Source organism: Coregonus clupeaformis, chromosome 13, assembly GCF_020615455.1.
Source record: "Coregonus clupeaformis isolate EN_2021a chromosome 13, ASM2061545v1, whole genome shotgun sequence".
NCBI classification, from domain to species: Eukaryota; Metazoa; Chordata; class Actinopteri; order Salmoniformes; family Salmonidae; genus Coregonus; species Coregonus clupeaformis.
In genome coordinates, this window is record NC_059204.1 from 23,150,765 (window position 1) to 23,174,206 (window position 23,442).

Genomic DNA, 23,442 nt, shown 5'->3' on the forward strand with positions numbered 1-23,442 from the left:
CACTCTGCCTGCCTGCCCAGACAGACACAACAGGCACTCAGAGGTATTGGCAAATCATCAGCTATTGATCTAGACATCCTTAGATCAAGATCATGAGCAAGAGGGCAAAAAAAAGTATGTACACACCAACACAGTGGCCTTGTGGTTAGTGTCAGCCCTGAGATTGGAAGGTTTGTAGTTCGATCCCTGGTCGAATCATACCAAAGAAAAAAAATTGGAAGCGTTACAGATTCTGCGGTAGAAATGTCAAGGTAATTTCCGATTGAGCCGACATATGCAGCATTTCCCGTGAATGCAGTCTCCTCTAAAGCGGGATCATTGCCTTTAAATTCCCCCAAAACTTTCCCTGGCTGCCACTACACTTGCTCAACTAAAAATGTTATGTGTCATTGATTACTTGTTTATTTTTTTAGTAAAATTTAAAGTGAGTGGGTTGGGAGCAACTGTCCTACATAAAGGCAGGGTAAAGTGACTAGGCATCAGGATAGATAATAATAAGAGTAAAAATAAAGAACAGAGTAGCAGCAGCAAATGATGAGTGTGAAAGTGTATGTAGTGTATGTGAATGTGTGTGGGTTTTGTGTGAGAGTGTCAGTGGTCAGTGTAGTGTGTGTGAGTGAGTGTGTTATAGTGTGTATATATATTATTGTGAGTGTGCAATGAGTCAGTGTAATATAGGGTCAATGCAGATAGTCCGGGTAACCATTTAATTAACTATTTAGCAGTCTTATGGTTTGGGGGTACAAGTTGTTTCAGAGCCTGTTGATCCAAGCGCTGATACTCCGGTACCGTTTGCTGGACGGTAGCAGAGTGAACAGTCTATGGCTAGGGTGGCTGAAGTGTTTGGTCATTTTTGGGGCCTTCCTCTGATATAGAGGTCTTGGATGGCAGGGAGCTCAGCCCCAGTGATGTACTAGGCTGTCCGCACCACCCTCTGTAGTGCTTTGCGGTCGAGGGCAGTGCATTTACCATACCAAGTGGTGAGGTAGCCAGTTAAGATGGTCTCAAAGGTGCGCCTGTAGAACATTTTGAAGATCAGAGGGCCCATGCCAAATCTTTTCAGCCTCCTGAGGGGGAAGAGGTGCTGCTGTGCCCTCTTCACGACTGTGTGGGTGTGTGTGGACCATGTTAAGTCCTTAGTGATGTGGACGTCAAGGAACTTGACCCGCTCCACTACAGTCCCGTCGATGTGAATGGGGGCGTGCTCTCCCCTTTCTCCTGTAGGCCACTCCAGGACCTTGAAATGCTTCTTACGAAGCCACTCCTTCGTTGCCCGGGCGGTGTGTTTGGGATCATTATCATGCTGAAAGACCCAGCCACGTTTCATCTTCAATGCCCTTGCTGATGGAAGGAGGTTTTCACTCAAAATCTCACGATACATGGCCCCATTCATTCTTTCCTTTACACGGATCAGTCGTCCTGGTCCCTTTGCAGAAAAAACAGCCCCAAAGCATGATGTTTCCACCCCCCATGCTTCACAGTAGGTATGGTGTTCTTTGGATGCAACTCAGCATTCTTTGTCCTCCAAACACGACGAGTTGAGTTTTTACCAAAAAGTTCTATTTTGGTTTCATCTGACCATATGACATTCTCCCAATCCTCTTCTGGATCATCCAAATGCACTCTAGCAAACTTCAGACGGGCCTGGACATGTACTGGCTTAAGCAGGGGGACACGTCTGGCACTGCAGGATTTGAGTCCCTGGCGGCGTAGTGTGTTACTGATGGTAGGCTTTGTTACTTTGGTCCCAGCTCTCTGCAGGTCATTCACTAGGTCCCCCGTGTGGTTCTGGGATTTTTGCTCACCGTTCTTGTGATCATTTTGACCCCACAGGGTGAGATCTTGCGTGGAGCCCCAGATCGAGGGAGATTATCAGTGGTCTTGTATGTCTTCCATTTCCTAATAATTGCTCCCACAGTTGATTTCTTCAAACCAAGCTGCTTACCTATTGCAGATTCAGTCTTCCCAGCCTGGTGTAGGTCTACAATTTTGTTTCTGGTGTCCTTTGACAGCTCTTTGGTCTTGGCCATAGTGGAGTTTGGAGTGTGACTGTTTGAGGTTGTGGACAGGTGTCTTTTATACTGATAACAAGTTCAAACAGGTGCCATTAATACAGGTAACGAGTGGAGGACAGAGGAGCCTCTTAAAGAAGAAGTTACAGGTCTGTGAGAGCCAGAAATCTTGCTTGTTTGTAGGTGACCAAATACTTATTTCCACCATAACTTGCAAATAAATTCATAAAAAATCCTACAATGTGATTTTCTGGAAAAAAAATTCCAGAAAATAGTTGACATGTACCTATGATGAAAATTACAGGCCTCTCTCATCTTTTTAAGTGGGAGAACTTGCACAATTGGTGGCTGACTAAATACTTTTTTTCCCCACTGTAGCATCACATGATGAAAAATGCATCATACAGGGATGATTTATGTATTTTGAAAGTTACGCAAACTTGTTGCTGGTGTTGGACTTCAATGGGGCAACTTGCCCCCCGGCAATCCAATGGTACCTAAATTAGCATTTTCCAAATCATGTCCAAACCATCTACAAGTAACTTGTTGAGTTACACAATCATTTTGTAGATCCTTTAGGATGATCTGGACATGATTTGGTGCAAAAGGAAAAGAGGGACCTTATATCCAAACCTCATCATAGTGAGGATAATATTAGTGAGAGGTGCAATGCCATTTCATTAACCCATAAGAGTCTAAGCCCTGTCTAAGCGGGGGGGTTCTACTAAGCTAGATGGAATTGTTTTAAGAAGGTCATACCAAGGATCATTTTGCTATTTGATTTTGAATTTTAAGACCCCTTGAAGTATCAAAACAACAAGATTTATGCGGGGGCACGGATGTTGACTCAAGGGGATTAAATATTAAAAAATTATGTATGCACTCACTAACTGTAAATCGCTCTGGATAAGAGCGTCTGCTAAATGACTAAAATGTAAATGTAAATGTAGCCTCTTATTTTCCTTCATAGTTTGCCTAAGCTTGACCATGATCCACATACCACATTTTTACCAAACGTAGCTTTTTTTGTGTCAGCAATTGGACATGGTTCTTAGTAACCTTAGTTACTCCACTGTATCCAGCTCACTTGAGCTGTTTTAGGAGCTCATTTGTACCCCACTGCTTATTAGCTGTGACTCGTCATGCAGTTAATTAGCAACCACATTAACTAAGGCAGGAAATTGTCTACAATTGAAACCGGCTAAGGGTAAAGGCTGCATATGTTGGCTCAATCGAAAATTACCTCTAAATTTCAAGCGCGCTATAGTGCTGAACTTCAAAGATACGGATTGATTCCAGCCCTAGGTACATGCTGACTTCTAGTTCTCCCCCAGTCATTTCACAGAGGCAGTGATGACGTGTTGTGAGAGGGGAAAGTGCTACGCTACAGCAGAGGGTAGGGATAAAGGACAAGTGTCAGTGGGTGAAACACACGAGCAAAGACATTACTCCCCCGTTCCTTCAAGTCAAACCAGGGCAGTGGCCTGGAGTACAGTTTTCTGATTCACACTACAGGGCTGACCCCAACCATACTGTGCTGGCTCGGTTATTTTCTTTTCACATTGTCCTTTCCAGCATCTCTGGTGGATGTGTAATCATGCCAGCCCAGTACAGCTCGGCTTGGCCCTATAGCTTGAATCATGCTAGTATACGTAATGCTCTAGTGCTGCCTGTTTCAACGGAGCTGTGGATTTTCGCTGGGCGGGTTCGGATTATCGTGCCTTTGTGCTTCATTGATTAATTATAATCATTAAGTGGTTAGAAAGTCACCTCACCTGGCGTTAGGGGTGAAAATCACTGCCTGATTAAAATGAATCACAGTGGAAGCCTGCAGGAGGGTCAGCCAGCCCCCAGAGGATAGACAGGCTGGCTGCTAATACTTCCAGAGAGAAAAACACTGATTTAAGAAAAAGTCAACAGCCTCTGCTATGGGAAAGAAAGGCAAAATAATGTTACTATTTCTTTCATTTTGTGTCCTTTTATTATAAAAAAATACAGCACAAAAAATACACACACAAAAAGAATTTGTTTTAACTGGTTTGATCACACAATGTGCAAACAAACCCCCAAAGAAAATTCTTCATACAATATTAGTACACTTGTTTTAAAAGCTACAGTTAATACCATGTTAGTAGTACTTATTAGGTTTCTGAGTTGAGGGACTGTACAACATGACTAACTCCCTAACAGCTCTGTACAGTTTGTCAGCAGTTGGGGGTCTACTAAAATACTATATTGGGGACCCATCCAGACAGTAAAGACACACACACAAGCACACACTCAGTTCCCTGGGCTTAGAGAGAGATGACAGGTTTTCCACATTACATTTTTACATTTGACATTTTAGTCATTTAGCAGACGCTCTTATCCAGAGCGACTTACAGGAGCAATTAGGGTTAAGTGCCTTGCTCAAGGGCACATCGACAGATTTTTCACCTAGTCGGCTCGGGGATTAAAACCAGCGACCTTTCGGTTACTGGCACAACGCTCTTTACCACTAAGCTACCTGCCGCCTTGGGGTAGTGTACGGGGTGGGTTTCACGTCCTGTCTCGGTGTAGCAGGAGGATGTGGCTGCTGTCCCCATGTGTGAGGTTACACCTGCCACAACAAGGAGGGGCGTGGGGCTACAACTCCAAGAGCTCTTCACCTGTCACCCCCACTTCATCCACCTCAAATCTACTACATTCTATTCATACACACAGAGTCGGGGTGTGTTTCATTAACCATACTAGTATACTATTTACAATGCATGCTATTGCTTCATCATAATTTATAAGCTAATGTGGATATTGAAACATAGCTACAGTAGAATGCCAGTGGTGCCGACCTGATTAACATCAGTGGGCTTTCACCCTCTACTGTTATAAGACCCAGCGATCATGTTTTAGATACACATTAACCAAGCAAAGCACTGCAGAGCATCATCATACATACAGAGAGCATTAGAGTAAGTGTGGTGGGATTAGTTCTAGAGATAGTGTCACTTTTACAGTATATTTACACATACAACCAAAGACTTCATAAAAATAAAGAAAAAAACTCAAATAATGCATTAAAACTGAAAAAATAAGCAACAACTGTATGAATCAATGTTTGGGATATATATATATTTTTCATTGCTAATGTTTAAACACAGAGCTAATGTAATTGAAAAAAAATTTAATTTGGATGGGGGAGTAAAGCAACCAACCTCCACTCAGTTGATGTGGATTTACACAGGAACCAGAACCATGAAAAGTGGACTGGTTGTCATGCCCGATGTGGGCCTAGTACTACAGACATACTACATCTGTACTGTAGACAACTATTGTGCCATGTATCATACAACGACAGCTGGCTACAAAATGTATGGCACATAGCAACGATAGAAGACTAGAGCACAGCCTGGGAGTCTGGGTACCCACACACACACACACACACACACACACACACACACACACACACACACACACACACACACACACACACACACCCACCCACCCACCCACCCACACACCTAGTGGCCTGTAGCTGTAACAGTATGTGTGTGATACAAGTCAGGAGGGACAAGGCACAAGAACAGTGATGTCAATCCCAGAAACACCCCATCTGGGCTGAGCAGAAGCACTGACTGGGGGGCTGTGAGTATGTGTGAGAGTGAGAGAGCATGGGTGCGTCAGACACCCTGGAAAACAGAGTTACTGTACTGTTGGTGCAGCCTAAACCTAACACCTGTGACTCAGTATTCTAATATCTTCTTCTTCCCCTTAACACTCACTTCCTTCCATATATCATGTAAACTACTAAACTGTACATACTTCATTTATCCTTCATGAATGGTGGTGCATGAATGAACCACTAAACATATTTTACTTCATAATGACCATTGAGAGTTGTTTCATCGAGATATCGAATCCTGAGTGTGCAGTTACAAATATAACATTTTCAGGGGTTAACTGTGGGGAAACCTTTGGATTTGATAGTTAAACACCAGAGATGGTTAATAATAGCATACAGTGTTGGGGGGAGGGAAGGGGTGTACTGGCGGGGTCAGAGGGTTTGGGGGGCTGGTGGCAGTCAAACACAATCAAATATGATTGCTCAGTGAACCTCACCCTTTACCCCCTTATTATCCAAAACACTGCCTGTTCTAGGAACTGGAGGGGTGGACTGGAAACCAGACAAAGAAACAATCATCCACTAATCACAAGATGTGGTGGTTTGAACTCCCCCTTCCGTGTCGTTAGCCAACCCTGTCCATCCGTCCCCTCCAGCCCAAGCTGGACATTTCAAACGGTCAACTGTCGAAATAACAACCAGCTGACCTAATTTCTCTTAGGGCTGGCAAACATGACCATTACATCAGCCACAGTCCAACCAGTGGAATGAACATAATTAAAAAGGTAACTACTTGACAACAAATTATTTTGAAAAGCAGAACTCTAAAATCCCTTCGGCAACCCCTATTCTTGAGACAGCTTTAAAAAGTGGTGTGTGTTACAGAAGTGAATTGATCAAACATGTGTCTGATCATTATGTGGGTATTTCATCCAAAGACAGTAGAGTAGAAGTGTACATTTCCCACCCCCAGAAACATACACAGAACGCTGTAATACTGTACATGGTACACACACACCATAGGCCAATCAGAGACCTTGGTCTGCTCTGAACACACCTCTCTATGGACAGGGCCGGCTAGATAAAAAGCATAATGCATTCAACTATGTACAAAGCAACCTGTGTGAATTGACCATTCAAATGTACCAAACCTAGAATTCATATTTTTCATATGTCTGTCAGAAAGTTCAGGAAGTAAAACTCTGTTTTTTGTCTTCAGTAAATAGTTCATAGCGGGTCTGATATGACATGGTACAATACGGCTTCTCTTTTCTCCTCAGTACAACACCACACCCAGACCTCCATAGAGCAGAGAAGAGTGGGGGTCCCAGTTGGTGGTGAGTGGTGGAGGGTAGAATCAGGCAGCACAGCCACCCCACCTCTCTGGCTAGTGTCCCCCAGTCTTTCCCTCCATCTTTCTCTGTTTCTTTCCACTACACGATGGAGCCGTCCCTGTTCTGGGCGGGGATCATGACGGCGATGGCGCCCATGCGGCTGAGGTTGGGGCCGGCCATCTTGCTGGCGACGGGCGGGGGCAGGGGTGCGTGGCTGGGGGGCCTCTCGTACTCCTCCACGGAGGGGATCTTGTCGTACTGGGGCTTGAGGGCATACTCGTGCAGGTTGGAGGGGGACATGGAGCCCAGGGAGGAGCGCTGGCTGCCCACGCTGGTGAAGGAGCGGGCTGTCGACACGCGGCTCTTCGGAGGGGGGACGTCCTCTCTGAAGGGGGGGGGAGAGAAAGTGAGATAGACATGTAAACATACAAGCTATTCCACTCCCTTTCACATTCACTTGGGATTGGATTTTCACTCAGGGGTCCAGACAGAGAGAAAGAAAGTGAAAGATAAACAATAAAGATAACAGAGAGACACACAGAAACAGACAGAGGGGAGTGGGACAGATAGAGAGGGTGAATAAGACAGAAACAGACAGAGGGGAGTGGGACAGATAGAGAGGGTGAATAAGACAGAAACAGACAGAGGGGAGTGGGACAGATAGAGAGGGTGAATAAGACAGAAACAGACAGAGGGGAGTGGGACAGATAGAGAGGGTGGATAAGACAGAAACAGACAGATGGGTGTGGGACAGATAGAGAGGGTGAATAAGACAAACAGACAGAGGGGAGTGGGACAGATAGAGAGGGTGGATAAGACAGAAACAGACAGATGGGAGTGGGACAGATAGAGAGGGTGAATAAGACAAACAGACAGAGGGGAGTGGGACAGATAGAGAGGGTGAATAAGACAAACAGACAGAGGGGAGTGGGACAGATAGAGAGGGTGAATAAGACAGAAACAGACAGATGGGAGTGGGACAGATAGAGAGGGTGAATAAGACAGAAACAGACAGAGGGGAGTGGGACAGATAGAGAGGGTGGATAAGACAGAAACAGACAGAGGGGAGTGGGACAGAGACAGAAAGAGAGAGTGAATAAGACAAACAGACAGAGTTGATGAAGGGAGTGAAAGAGACAGCGATGATAGCTAGTGGGGATGGAATGTAGTTCTAACTGTGCCAGCTCTGGTCAGCTACAGTAAGAATGAGGATTCTCAGCGGTAGTAACGGAGCAACCTTCATTCCCACCAACCCCCTTCAGCTCCCAGACCAACACAATTAAAAACTAATAACAGGCAATAATCCATTAAAGAGCTCATTCAAACTGAGCCTGAGGGGCCTGTAGCTTTGAATATGTTAGTAAATATGTGTGCATGCATGGTATGTGTGTGTGCGCACAAGTGTTTGTCTGTGTGTGCAAGCTTGCATTCCTGTCTGTATGCGTGCCTCTGTGTGTGTGTGTGTGTGTGTGTGTGTGTGTGTGTGTGTGTGTGTGTGTCAGGGCTGGGCACCCAGACACAGTGCTCATTGGGCTAATATTTGTTGTGCTCTACTGTGCTGCCAGGCAGACAGCCAGACAGTGTCCAGGCTGAGGCTAGCAGACCCAGAGACAGAGAGAAAGAGGGCGGGAGGGAGGCCCTGTGCTGTGTGGATGGAATGCCGTATCCAGGGGGGCTGGGGCTGGGCAGACACTGGATCCACAGAACAAACAAAGCTCCCAAACTGATTACCAAAGCTAGAAAAAAATTATGAAAACGCTGATGGGGCGACAACCTTTTTTCCTTGTCCTTTGCTGCGTGTGTGTGAGAGAGATAGAGACTGGGCTGGGAGTAGCTGGGGCCAGAGAACGTTGGATGGTCACTATGACACATACCTACTAGCAGTTAGTTTTCGTTGCTTTATCTCAGGCTGTAGCAGCCAAATAACCCACATACAGATAGTTAGATAATGCATACTACACTGCTATATCAGTTTGATGCAGTATGTACCAGTGCCTGTACAATGAAAGTGTGTTTGGGGGACCCTACACAGTATTGATAGTGTAATAATGCAGTGCCCTACCTGATCTCGTAGGAGATCTCCTTCTCGTACTTCTTCCTGTTGCGGGCGCGGCAGCAGCAGAAGAGGATGATGGCGATGATGATGAGGGCCAGCAGAACAGCGATGATGGCTCCAGCTATGATACCAGCAGTGTTGGGGGCTAGACCACAGACAGAGAAAATCATGAAAACACTCATACTACACAATCCCACCATCTTGATTCTATACAGCCAATACAGGCCTCAGCACAAATGCCCACCTCATTAAAATAATCATCATCTTCAATTAAGACCACATAAAGGTGAATCAGGGTGTGGTGAAGGACTCACGGGGAGTGATGCCAAGCTGTAGAATACACTCCTCCATGCCCACTCGGTTCTTAGCTGTGCAGCGGTAGGTTCCCGAGGAGCTGGTGGACGCGTTCCTTACGTTCATGGTGCCTCCCACAGGGTCTACAGACAGAGATTACAGCGGCACATTCAGGAGACCCTTCTGTCCATTTGGCAGTGAATAACCATTCTGTTTGAAAGCATCTGCTCCATCTGGGGATGGTGAAACCTGGCTTGTGTAACCACATTGCGTTTTGTGAAAATCTTCGGTGTGTGTATTACCTAGCACGGCGGAGGCAGGCAGCAGTTTGTTGTCGCTGGTCTTCTCCCAGGTGTACTGCAGGGGGTTGGTACCTTCACTGGACATACACCTCAGGACCACGTCCTTACCCTCCTGGGTGGGGCCCTCGGCATAGCATCTGGGCTTGGACGGCCTCACTAACAGGAGAGGGAGAATAAGCTATTAGAGATGGCAGACATGGCGGAAAAGAGAAATTAGCTTGAAGCTACACAAACCCTTCCTGATTTTCTACTGCACACCCCCCTGGGCAGGTTGCCACGCTTTGTGTGTGTGTGTGTGTGTCTCATAGCAGCAGTAATCAGCGTAATGAGAGCAGTAATCACGGTCATTGATACAGCTGCTGTCATTACAGGTGCTGTCACTCAAGATAATTAAGATCAGAGCGTGACACACACGGTGGGGTTAGGGCCTCTGTGAAAGCCAAGCGTACAGTCTCCTCCGTCTGTTGACAGGAGACGAGATGAGAATTCAAAAGCAAAGAAAGCTCCAAATTAAAAGCAGGCCAGATCCAGTGCAAGGCAAAGATGAACAGACCAACTGAACTTGCTGTCTGTCTGCTGGAGCGGTGGGAGTGGAGGAGGGGTGAGGTAGGGGGTACTATGCTAGGGGTGTGAGGTGGAGGGGCATTTAGAAAGCTTGATTGGCTGTGTGTGTGTGTATTCATGTGTGTATGTGCGACTGTCTCTTTCTCTCTCTCTGTGTGTCTCTCAGATAGAGCGTTGTGCTGGAGCACTGACATCATGGTTTGGTAACAACAAAGCCCAGGGAGAGGGAGGACAGAACCATGTGGATTAACACCAGACAGCCCTGTCCTGTAGGATCCTACAGCACAGAGCAGCACCCTGCCCATCTAATCTAATAGGCAGGGGTCAGGGCAGACAGAACGAGAGTGGGGAGGAGTGAGAGAACAGAGCTGATGGACGGTTGGAGGGATGACAGGGGCCAAGGCTGCTCGCTCTCCTGACTCGGCGGTCGGCTGTCCACATGCACTGTGTGTGTGCGTCTTACAATGTAATACAGCAATGACATTTTGAATTCACATTAAAGCTCAAAGTCAGCTTGACATATCATGGCCTCAACATGTAGATTTTCCTGTTGAAAATGGGTAGAAGCTTCATCAGAGCCGATTTATATGTGTGATATGAGCGAGAGATGAGGTCAAAGGAAGAAGAAAGGTCTTAGAGATACTGTAGAGACTAGAGGGAGACAGTGATTGGTTGAGGTGGACTATATGGATGTGGTGTAATATGAAGGGCTAAAGATAAGGTGATTTATTGCTGTACTGGGCTACATTGAGGTACAGATAGGGTACAGTAGAGTATATATGGATAAAGTGAGCGTGATACATTGTGGTAGACCACAGAGACGTGGTTACAAAAACCATGAGGGATCAGTTTGGACTGAGGCCAGGGAGACTGAGAAAGATTGGCTGTTAAAGGCTGTAGTGAGGTCTAGGCAGTGCTAATTGGTTGTTTGGGATTCAGATCAGGGAACTTGAGAGAAAGTGATTGGCTGTTAAAGAATGTAGTGACCTATGGGTAGAGAGACAGTGATAGGTTGGTTGGGACTGAGGCCAAGGTGACAGAGTGAAAGTGATTGGCTGTTGAAGGTTGATGTGAGGTCTAGGCAGAGATGGTGAATGGTTTTGAGGGTTGCCGATGTGCCTGTCCAGTGTGCTGTACTGACTGCAGGTGTGCTCTCTCCTCCTGTTAACTTCACTGTCCATCTTTATACTGGGAGAGACAACACACACACAGCTCACAACGTTACCTGCACTCAGGGAAGATGCCTCTGTGTGTGTGTTAGTGCTGAGCGATTAACCTACATTTCTGTTACGTTGGTTTTATTATTTGAATTCCATTTAGTTCGTTTTTTTTCTGTGAGCTCAATGCGCAGTTTCTCTAGAGAGAAATCAGATCAAGCCTGTGCGATGTAGTAGGGAGTTAGTTTCCAACAGGCCAATATTCTACATAGTTTAGCGCAGAAAACGTGGTAATTAACTAATGACCATAATCCATTGCGCGCCTATTTGTCTGGTCGGGGTGGGGAAGACACTGAGAGGGAGAAATTAGAGAAGAACGCGTGAGGTCTCTCTATATGAAAATACATGATCTAAATTGATAGCTGGTATTCAGCAGTCATAAAAGTATGCCTTATTTACTTTGAAGAACTACTAAAATAGTGATTTTGTCAAGACAGCATAGGCAGCAGATCTATAGAGATGAGATGAAGACTTGGAATGAAATAATAAAGTTTAAGGTCTGCATCAGTGGTCTAAGGCACTGCATCTCAGTGCTTGAGGCGTCACTACAGACCCCCTGGTTCGATTCCAGGCTGTATCACAACCGGCCGTGATTGGGAGTCCCATAGGGCAGTGCACAATTGGCCCAGCGCCGTCCGGGTTTGGCCGGTGTAGGCCGTCATTGTAAATAAGAATTAGTTCTTAACTGACTTGCCTAGTTAAATAAAGGTAAAAATAAATAAAATAATAAAACAAATGTAATATTTGATTAAAGTAATGTGAATAAATGATGGTTGATAATTGATAAGCAGTGATGGGCCATCATGGGACTTTTATTGATTTATTCTGTGTTACAGCATTCAACCCACATAATGCATAGGCATTTCATGTAAAATAAATAAATAATACAAACCGAAAACCATAATGTTTTTATAATTGAACCGAAACGTCCTCAAAAAGTACTAATCGCTCAGCACTAGTGTGACTGTGTGCATCTGAGAGTGCGTGACTGTGTGCATCTGAGAGTGCGTGACTGTGTGCATCTGAGAGTGCGTGACTGTGTGCATCTGAGAGTGCGTGACTGTGTGCATCTGAGAGTGCGTGACTGTGTGCATCTGAGAGTGCGTGACTGTGTGCCATCTGAGAGTGTGTGACTGTGTGCATCTGAGAGTGCGTGACTGTGTGCCATCTGAGAGTGCGTGACTGTGTGCATCTGAGAGTGCGTGACTGTGTGCATCTGAGAGTGCGTGACTGTGTGCATCTGAGAGTGCGTGACTGTGTGCATCTGAGAGTGCGTGACTGTGTGCATCTGAGAGTGCGTGACTGTGTGCATCTGAGTGACCATGTCTGTATGTGTATGTCTGCCAATGTTCTCGGGAGTATTTACATTGTGACCGGAAGGGAATTCATTTGGACAAATTTCATATTCACAAATGTATATTTACAAACAAACTCTACCAACAAAAAAGCTGATACAATTATCAAATGTGTGTATATCCCTTAAGATCCTAGTGTAATGTGTTATTGTACCCCCTTGCTCAACTGTCCTTTGTACATTTACATTTTAGTCATTTAGCAGACGCTCTTATCCAGAGCGACTTACAGTTAGTGAGTGCATACATTTTTCATACTGCCCCCCCGTGGGAATCGAACCCACAACCCTGGTGTTGCAAGCGCCATGCTCTACCAACTGAGCCCTATATACTCTTTATGAATACTTGTGTTCCCCATTTAACTTTGTATTGATTTATTATTGTTAATAAAAAAAGAGCGACCTGAAGGTATAATGGGGAGCAGGCAAGAGGTCTTCATGTCTCCTTGTCACACTGCTGCCCTCTAGAACAGGAATAGCTCTGCCCCAGGGGTCAATGGCTTTAGGCCTGTCAGACCCTCTACCGGGCAGCAGCACTAAGCAAGTATAGACAGACACTACATCACCAGCTCTGTAGCCAACTCAGGAGAAATGCCTCTGCATGGTATTTGCTCTAGTCAGCTCAAGCCAATCTCTCCTCGGTTGGCTCAGGTAATCATTGGACATTACTGAATCAATTTAGCTTCCTTCCTGTAGACCTGAGAGAGCGGCTTCGAGCCAGGCTTACTGGTGTAAACGAATGACTAGAAACCAGTTTGTTTTGGAGCCAACTTGTTTTGAAGCCAGTTAAATATAACACCAACAAATTGTGTCACAACACCAGTTTCTCAATAGAGAGATGTTGTTAACCAGGAAAACAATTGTGTCCTAATCATACTTTATCCAGGCACAGGCAGTGTTTATGATAAAATGTGCAGGGCCTTAGCAATAGTTCCTATGTTGTTTGACCACATCAGTACTGCTGATGTGTCAACTTTACTCTGCTTTTCATACATTATGTAAATATGCTGAATGGTTGAGTGACTGGGGGAGTTTCAGAGTAAAGTTGACACATCGAACAGCCATACACTTGACTGGCTACCCAGACTCCTTGCTTCGGCCAAACACTACGCCACACCCACGGACGTTAGTTTCTTCTCCGCAATGAGTCTGGATCTGATTACCTCATTGATACAGTTCTAGAATGCAAACAAATTCTAACGGTTCTGATTGGTCCCAGATACCGATGGGATGGGCCAATTCGTCATTTGCTTTGATACTCTGATTGGTTAGAGATGATCCAATCGCTGATGACTTTGTTTTGTACATGCCCCTCGTTGTGACGTCACCACAAACAACGTCAGTCTCAGACTGAAGTACACTATATATACACAAAGGTATGTGGACACCCCTTGACATTAGTGGATTCGGCTATTTCAGCCACACCCATTGCTGACAGGTGTATAAAATCGAACACACAGCCATGCAATCTCCATTGACAAACATTGGCAGTGGAATGGCCCATACTGAAGAGCTCAGTGACTTTCAATGTGGCACCGTCATTGGATGCCACCTTTCACATTTCTGCCCTGCTAGAGCTTCCCTGGTCAACTTTAAGTGCTGTTATTGTGAAGTGGAAACGTCTAGAAGCAACAACGGCTCAGCTGCGAAGTGACAAATCACGCTTCACCATCTGGCAGTCCGACGGACAAATCTGGGTTTGGCAGATGCCAGGAGAACGCTACCTGCCCGAATGCATAGTGCCAACTGTAAAGATTGGTGGAGGAGGAATAATGGTCTGGGGCTGTTTTTCATGGTTCGGGCTAGGCCCCTTACTTCCAGTGAAGGGAAATCTTAACGCTACAACATACAATGACATTCTACAAGATTCTGTGCTTCCAACTTTGTGGCAACAGTTTGGGAAAGGCCCTATCCTGTTTCAGCATGACAATGCCCCCGTGCACAAAGCGAGGTCCATACAGAAATGATTTGTCGAGATCGGTGTAGAAGAACTTGACTGGCCTGCACAGAGCCCTGACCTCAACCCATCGAACACCTTTGGGATGAATTGGAACGCCGACTGCGAGCCAGGCCTAATCGCCCAACATCAGTGCCCGACCTCACTAATGCTCGTGGCTGAATGGAAGCAAGTCCCCGCAGTAATGTTCCAACATCTAGTGGAAAGCCTTCCCAGAAGAGTGTAGGCTGTTATAGCAGCAAAGGGGGGACCAACTCCATATTAATGCCCATGATTTTGGAATGAGATGTTCGACTAGCAGGTGTCCACATACTTTTGGTAATGTAGTGTATGTATGTATGGTTTCCATACGTTTGATACCGTTCCATTAATCAAATTCCAGCCATTACAATGAACCCGTCCTCCTATAGCTCCTCCCACCAGCCTCCACTGCACCACACCATTCTAGAGGAGGGCATTACATGAACAATTATCTAGTTAGCCACATGTACCCTTTAAAGGGCATTGTGTTTGGAGTTTTTACTCAGAAGATAGATAGGCTGTTTAAGATGTCACCAGTGGTGTCTCACTCACCCATGACGGTCAGCAGCATCTTCCTGCTGCGGATGCCCGGGGCCTTCTTCACCTTGCACTGGTAGGTCCCAGTGTCACTAGACTTTAGACCCGTTAGGTTGATGGAGGCGTCGCCATTCTTAGGGTCGGCTGAGTTGAAGTGGGCCCGCCCCTTCACTGCAGGGTAGTAGTCCTCATAGGCCCTGTCCCCAGAGTACAGGATCACCTGAAGGTGGAGGGAGGGAGGGAGGGGGAGAGGGAGGGAGGGAGGGGGAGAGGGAGGGAGGGAGGGGAGAGGGAGGGAGGGAGGGAGAGAGAGAGGGAGGGAGGGAGGGAGGGAGGGAGGGAGGGAGGGAGGGAGGGAGGGAGGGAGGGAGGGAGGGAGGGAGGGAGGGAGGGAGGGAGGGAGGGGAGGGAGGGGGAGAGAGCGAGAGAGAAAGAAATCAAGGGAGAGAAAGATAATTAGTGAGACAGCTACATGTACAAGAGTTACAACTTTTCAGAATATCAAGCCTGGAGAAATAATCCAAGCTGTTATTGAGAGTGCAAACGGAGACCCTGTCTTTGTTCACTAAAACAACCGAGACTGAGGGAGAGTGAGTCAGTTTGTCATATTGTTATCTCCCTAACGACCTTCAGTGCCTGGCTCTGGCTTGTTTTTGCCCTTTCCTTTCCATGCTGCTGCTGAGCTGAGGTATGGCATGGAACAAACAGCCCTACTGTGGAGTCAAATCAACACCTGCTGTGTCAACACAGACCGAGAGAGAGCTATGCCCTGGGCTCAGCAACAGCCCCCAGCACTACCTTCCTCCACCTCCCCTGTATCTTCCCCTTCCCTCAAACACAGAGCACATAGGAGAAGCCAGGAGATGGAGTCAAGGTGGAGCCAACGGACAACTAGCCACACAGGAGAAGCACAGAGGCAGAGAAAACAAGGAGAAAAGGGAGGGCCAAACTAAAAATGAAAGTATTCCAATTGTAATTCGCTCACACTGCAGGCAGACAACAGGCACACAGGTAGGCATATCATTCTCCATGGAGATTGTCCGAGACAGGAGCTCATGGTGTGTGCATGATCCCATCATACACACGTACTGACAACCCAGCCTGGAGAGGAGAGGAAAACAAAGAGAGAGAGAGACAAGAAGAACAGAGAACCAGAGGGACAGTGGGCTGGGAGGGAGCGAGAGAGGGAGGGAGGGGAGGGAGGGAGGGAGCGAGAGAAGAGAAGAACAGAGAACCAGAGGGACAGTGGGCTGGGAGGGAGCGAGGGAGGGAGGGAGGAGGGAGGGAGGGAGGGAGGGAGGGAGGGAGAGAAGAGAAGAACAGAGAACCAGAGGGACAGTGGGCTGGGAGGGAGCGAGAGAAGAGAAGAACAGAGAACCAGAGGGACAGTGGGCTGGGAGGGGAGGGAGGGAGGGAGGGAGGGAGGGGAGGGAGGGAGGGAGGGAGCGAGAGAAGAGAAGAACAGAGAACCAGAGGGACAGTGGGCTGGGAGGGAGGGAGGGAGGGAGGGAGGGAGCGAGAGAAGAGAAGAACAGAGAACCAGAGGGACAGTGGGCTGGGAGGGAGGGAGGGAGGGAGGGAGCGAGAGAAGAGAAGAACAGAGAACCAGAGGGACAGTGGGCTGGGAGGGGAGGGAGGGAGGGAGGGAGGGAGGGAGGGAGCGAGAGAAGAACAGAGAACCAGAGGGACAGTGGGCTGGGAGGGAGGAGGAGGGAGGGAGGGAGGGAGGAGGGAGGGAGGGAGGGAGGGAGGGAGGGAGGGAGGGAGGGAGGGAGCGAGAGAAGAGAAGAACAGAGAACCAGAGGGAGGGAGGGAGGGAGGGAGGGAGGGAGGGAGGGAGGGAGCGAGAGAAGAGAAGAACAGAGAACCAGAGGGACAGTGGGCTGGGAGGGAGGAGGGAGGGAGGGAGGGAGGGAGGAGGGAGGGAGGGAGGGAGGGAGGGAGGGAGGGAGGGAGGGAGGGAGGGAGGGAGGGAGGGAGAGAAGAACAGAGAACCAGAGGGACAGTGGGCTGGGAGGGAGGGAGGGAGGGAGGGAGGGAGGGAGGGAGGGAGGGAGGAGGGAGGGAGGGAGGGAGCGAGCGAGAGAAGAGAAGAACAGAGAACCAGAGGGGACAGTGGGCTGGGAGGGAGGGAGGGAGGGAGGGAGGGAGGGAGGGAGCGAGAGAAGAGAAGAACAGAGAACCAGAGGGACGGTGGACTGCGAGTTGTCTAGCAGCTCGGCTGGGGATTCTTGTTGTTGAGCCCATGGCTGCCAAGCCAAGGGTGTGTAGCTAGGATACATCTTGTACATACTGTATTAGCCACGTAACCCGTAATGCATTTCAACTGGATCCCAGGAGACACACAAGCCCTCAAACTAACACTGGGATTAGAGCATTGGCAGTAAAAACAACCAGATGAAAGAAGGTGGAGGAAATTAAATTGCAGAGGCACTGAGGTAGAGACAGGCAACAAGCACTCACTCTCACACTGACACACACACACACACACTGACACACACACACACACACACACAGCATGTAGGGCTGGGCAATATATAGAATTTATTAGATTAATTACAATTTATGTTTTAGTACAATGTTCCAAATGACTATCGCAAGAAAATGCGTTTTTGTTTTGTTTTTATCATTCTGTCTTTTTGGTCTCTTCTCCTTCTCTCCTTCTGTGCTGTGTGCTCCTTCCCACTCACACAGACACCAAGCCCCTCACCTTCCCACTCACACAGACACCAAGCCCCTCACCCTACCACTCACAGACACCAAGCCCCTCACCCTACCACTCACACAGACACCAAGCCCCTCACCCTACCACTCACACAGACACCAAGCCCCTCACCCTACCACTCACACAGACACCAAGCCCCTCACCCTATCACTCACAACAACAAAGACGAAAGATCACTTCTTCCTCTTTGACAAGCAGTTTAAACTCTCCATTTGCATTTGAGGTTTGGTCCAATAGAAATCGGTCATATGGACACCGAAACGCTTAGAGACATAGACGAGAACTTTACATTTCTAACGATACCGTTTTTATGTCTCATCTCCCAACAGAGCAGACCCGACTAAAACGAGAGTAGGGTAATTTGGAGGAAAACGTCTATTTACGGACAGATAAAAGATTTAGATATGTGCATACTGGCTATCCTTAGGTAAACTCATTTTAAAAGAGAAATAAGAGGGCAGAATATTTTGTTGTTGTTATTCAATAAGAACAGAAACTTAAGTACTGGGGTGTTTTGCCCCACTATCGGCAAAACACCCTCCTCTATGGGGCAAAATGCCCCCTGAAGATTAGTGTGTTAAAACCCATTTTATGCGTGCTATTTTGGCATTTTATTGTAACTGACTTTTAAAAGCTAAACTCTAGGTATCTTATTTTAATAAATGAAATATCGGAATAAAATGACATTGCACATCTCACTATTAGTGCTGAGCGATTTACAGAAATGTGTTATTTTCTGACGTAGGTTCAATTATTTTTAATTCCATTTTGGGGTTTTCTGTGAGCTCGATGTGCAGTTTCTGTCAAGATCAGATGAAGCCTGAACATTGCGATGTAGTAGGGAGTTGTAGTTTCCTACAGGCCAATATTCTACATAGTTTAGTGCAGAAAACGTGGTAATTAACAACAATGACCATAATCCTTTGTTCGCCCACTTAAACTTGTCCGTTCTGTGCGGAGCAGACAAGGAGACTGAGAGAAGAGAAGCTGCAATCGAGGATGATAGAAAGCAGTTGCTTCGCGAGCCTGAAAATACATGATCTAAGTGATTGACAGTTGGTATTCAGCAGTCATAAAAGTATGCCTTATTTACTTTGAAGAACTACTAAAATAGTGATTTTGTCAGACAGCATAGGCAGCAGATCTATAGAAATGAGATGACTTGGAATGAAATAATAAAGTCATCAAATAAAATAATTGTATTAAGTAAAGTGAATAAATGATGGTTAATAAGTGATAAGCAGTAATGGGCAGTCACTACCATCATGGGACTTGATTAATTGTGTTACAGCATTCAACCCACATAATACATAGTTCATTTAGCGTCTAAAAAAATAATTGAAACAGAAATCTGTGATTTAAAAAAATATAATCGAACTGAAACGACAGAGAGAAAAAAACACTAATCGCTCAGCACTACTCACTATTAATATCCTCACTATAAAAGCAGGTTTTTATTTTCGTCCTTCATGTCCAAATCATCCTAAAGCATCTGAAAATGTATTGTATAACTCAAAGATGTTACTTAAAGATGATTTGGACATGATTTGGAAAATGCTAATATAGGTACCATTGACTTGCATTGATTGCCCTGGGGGCATTTTGCCCCAATCATACTCACTTAAAAATTGTACTACTTTTTTTTTTAAATGCTCTTACCATTTATCTTTAGGGTCCCCTACTGGTATACATAAAACTGTTTATAGATTTAACTTCATTAGATTTTCTAAAATGACAAAATATTAGATCAATGTACCTCAAAATCATTTTGTTGGAGTGACTTAAAAGGTTGCGAAGAGACAGATTACGGTACATTTTTTGTTGAGCAAGACTACTGGCATCCAGGGAAAGTGTTGAAAATAAATTGTGACAAACAGGTTTCTGTGAGAATTAAAGGAGGGGGGCCTACCGCTAGCAGCATTTTAGCCATAAACTTATGTGCTAGCGGTCCAGTCTCTGTTTTATAAATGTGCAATGAGCATAAAAATACGCATTTATAATTTTACATGCCCTAAATTCATTAGATTATTCCTGACTGTTTGAAATGCAGTTTATTGACCTAAGCGTATTTACAGAAAACGTTAAAAATCAAGATATCGTGAATCGCCCATAAGTTTGAAAAATAATTGAGATATGATTTTTAGACCATATCGGCCAGTCCTAACTGCATGTAAGAATGTGGCTCAATAAAACAAATCCTATAAAAACTCCAAGAGGGCCTACATGCTGGAAATCAAAGGGCAGACAAGTGAAGCTGAAAACAAGTTCTGATTCAGAACAGGTAGACCAGTATTACAGCATCCATCTGGTGAGGTCAGACTGAAAGTCTCTGTGGACAACTTTCTTTTGCACTTGTAATGGACCTCTATGATAATTCTAATAGTATATTTTATTAGTTAGGGCGGCACCTTTCTGGACACTTAAAAAAAAGAAAAGAAAAGTGCAGAAGTGAAAATACCTCTATTATACTGGCAACAGCTGTAGCAGCAGCAGGAGTAAGACAAATGTTAGGTTATTTACATGGGGGCATTTAAAGATGACGTCATCATCATGTGTGAGGGGAGGGGCTAATTTGAGGCATAACAGGGAGTGGCGTCACCTGTGAACATTCAATGTCCCTGTTGGTCTTGCTCCGGCAACAGTGTTGTTGTGTCTTTGGTAAAGCCAGGCTTTTCTCCTGAATCAGCCATGCCTCTGTAGTCAGTTTCAGAAAAGTACCTTGACTCCAAATGTATTCTCAAGGTTAAACCTGAACCACTACACTTCTGTGTTGGATTTTCATTAGTAAACAAAGCTCTAGTGCTTTCTTCAAGGACACAAACGTTTTTATCAGCCCACCGGGAATTTGAAGCAGCTAGATACCGTTCCATTCAAGACTATAGCACTACAGGCAACTACCATTCATGCATTTTTATCATGATTGTAGTCACCCTGCTTCCAGCCTATCTATAGTGTATCCCTGTGATGCGAGCCAAATGCTAAGGAACTATTACAGTAGGCACGTAAGAAGTGCATTAGCTATGCTTCCCTGGCTCCCTAAAGCCTGATCTGTAGGGCTATGCCAAACGAACAGACCACATTTACCAAATCTCTAAATAGAGTATCTGATGTAAGCAGTGCATCGTTTTTTGCTACTTTATTAATACAAAAATGTCAGTTTGACTGTGCAGTAAAGATACTAATAGTAGTCTCTGGATAAGAGCGTCTGCTAAATGACGTAAATGTAAATGTAAATGTAGTCTGTCATAGGGGGCAGTCTGTTGAGGAAACATCCAATGAGGACTCACGTTATTAGAGGTATGTCTGTCTTGATACTGTCAGTCGTCCTTATAGTATCACTATGGTAACAGAGAGTATAACCATCTCTATGTGAAGGGTCTCAGATGGTCGGGTCGTCCTGCTCCTGGTCATCCTAAGCCCTCTCACCTGGGACTCCATATCAGTTATGAACCTCTAGAGCTCTCTGGGGAACAGTTCAGTACCCCCCTCCTCCTTCCCTCTTCTCCAGTCTTCCTTTTCACACTCCTCTCCCATATCACCATCTCATCCACTCCCTCTCCTCCTTCCCCTTCTCTCCCTTCGTCAGCTATCCCATCCTCTTCTCCCTCCTCCCTCTCCTCCCCTCCTAGAAGAGTAGATCAGTACTACACGTCCAGTAGTCCAGCCTGCCAGTACAGCGTAGCCCCAGCCCTGGTCTGCCAGCACTAATCCTACTGGGCACTGTCACATACACTAAGCCAGCCCTGCAGCCAGTGGACTTATTAACAGGCCACTAATTGCTGATAATACACATCATCACCCCATCAGGGCACAAGGAGGCTGTGTGTGTGAGTGTGTGTGTGTATATGCACCGCGTGCCCCTGATTGGTCAATTAATATCTACCCGCTCAGAGGAAGATAGAAACTTGGTCGTTGTGAATTAAGGAATGGTCTGGTGAGATTATTGTGGCCCATGTTAACGAGTGGTGGGAGACCACAACATTACATTTACATTTTTTTACATTTACGTCATTTAGCAGACGCTCTTATCCAGAGCGACTTACAGTTAGTGCATACATTATTCTTTTTTTATACTGGCCCCCCGTGGGAATCGAACCCACAACCCTGGCGTTGCAAACGCCATGCTCTACCAACTGAGCTACCTCCCTGCCGGCCATTCCCTCCCCTACCCTGGACGACGCTGGGCCAATTGTGCGCCGCCCCATTGGTCTCCCGGTTGCGGCCGGCTACAGCAGAGCCTGGATGTCTACAGCTGTTTGGGGGTTGTGTGGGATGTCTGGGGGTTGTGTGGGATGTCTACAGCTGGGGGTTGTCTTGGGGGTTGTGTGGGATGTCTACAGCTGATGTCTACAGCTGAATGTAGCCTAGCTAGAGAGGAGGGAGACCACAACATGATGTCTACAGCTGAATGTAGCCTAGCTAGAGAGGAGGGAGACCACAACATGATGTCTACAGCTGAATGTAGCCTAGCTAGAGAGGAGGGAGACCACAACATGATGTCTACAGCTGAATGTAGCCTAGCTAGAGAGGAGGAGACCACAACATGATGTCTACAGCTGAATGTAGCCTAGCTAGAGAGGAGGGAGACCACAACATGATGTCTACAGCTGAATGTAGCCTAGCTAGAGAGGAGGGAGACCACAACATGATGTCTACAGCTGAATGTAGCCTAGCTAGAGAGGAGGGAGACCACAACATGATGTCTACAGCTGAATGTAGCCTAGCTAGAGAGGAGGGAGACCACAACATGATGTCTACAGCTGAATGTAGCCTAGCTAGAGAGGAGGGAGACCACAACATGATGTCTACAGCTGAATGTAGCCTAGCTAGAGAGGAGGGAGACCACAACATGATGTCTACAGCTGAATGTAGCCTAGCTAGAGAGGAGGGAGACCACAACATGATGTCTACAGCTGAATGTAGCCTAGCTAGAGAGGAGGGAGACCACAACATGATGTCTACAGCTGAATGTAGCCTAGCTAGAGAGGAGGGAGACCACAACATGATGTCTACAGCTGAATATAGCCTAGCTAGAGAGGAGGGAGACCACAACATGATGTCTACAGCTGAATGTAGCCTAGCTAGAGAGGAGGAGGGAGACCACAACATGATGTCTACAGCTGAATGTAGCCTAGCTAGAGAGGAGGGAGACCACAACATGATGTCTACAGCTGAATGTAGCCTAGCTAGAGAGGAGGGAGACCACAACATGATGTCTACAGCTGAATGTAGCCTAGCTAGAGAGGAGGGAGACCACAACATGATGTCTACAGCTGAATGTAGCCTAGCTAGAGAGGAGGGAGACCACAACATGATGTCTACAGCTGAATGTAGCCTAGCTAGAGAGGAGGGAGACCACAACATGATGTCTACAGCTGAATGTAGCCTAGCTAGAGAGGAGGAGGGAGACCACAATGAGAAAACCACCCACACAGGATTCTAAAGTTACATGTATATCCTCATGGGCACGCCAA

The 23,442-nt window shown here is 46.3% G+C and overlaps 1 protein-coding gene across 1 annotated transcript in view; it reads right to left on the minus strand.

The window, feature by feature from the left end:
• Positions 1-4,453: 4,453 nt before the first annotated feature.
• The window catches only part of LOC121579769 (coxsackievirus and adenovirus receptor homolog), a 74,816-nt gene continuing 55,827 nt past the window's right edge, over positions 4,454-23,442 (minus strand). Inside the window, exons 3-7 of the mRNA XM_041894649.2 lie at positions 15,259-15,463; positions 9,597-9,752; positions 9,315-9,437; positions 9,007-9,145; positions 4,454-7,329 (exon numbers count right to left, since the gene is read on the minus strand). Coding sequence (XP_041750583.2) covers positions 7,044-7,329; positions 9,007-9,145; positions 9,315-9,437; positions 9,597-9,752; positions 15,259-15,463 — 909 coding nt within the window. The 3' untranslated portion in view covers positions 4,454-7,043. The remainder of the gene's footprint in view (positions 7,330-9,006; positions 9,146-9,314; positions 9,438-9,596; positions 9,753-15,258; positions 15,464-23,442) is intronic.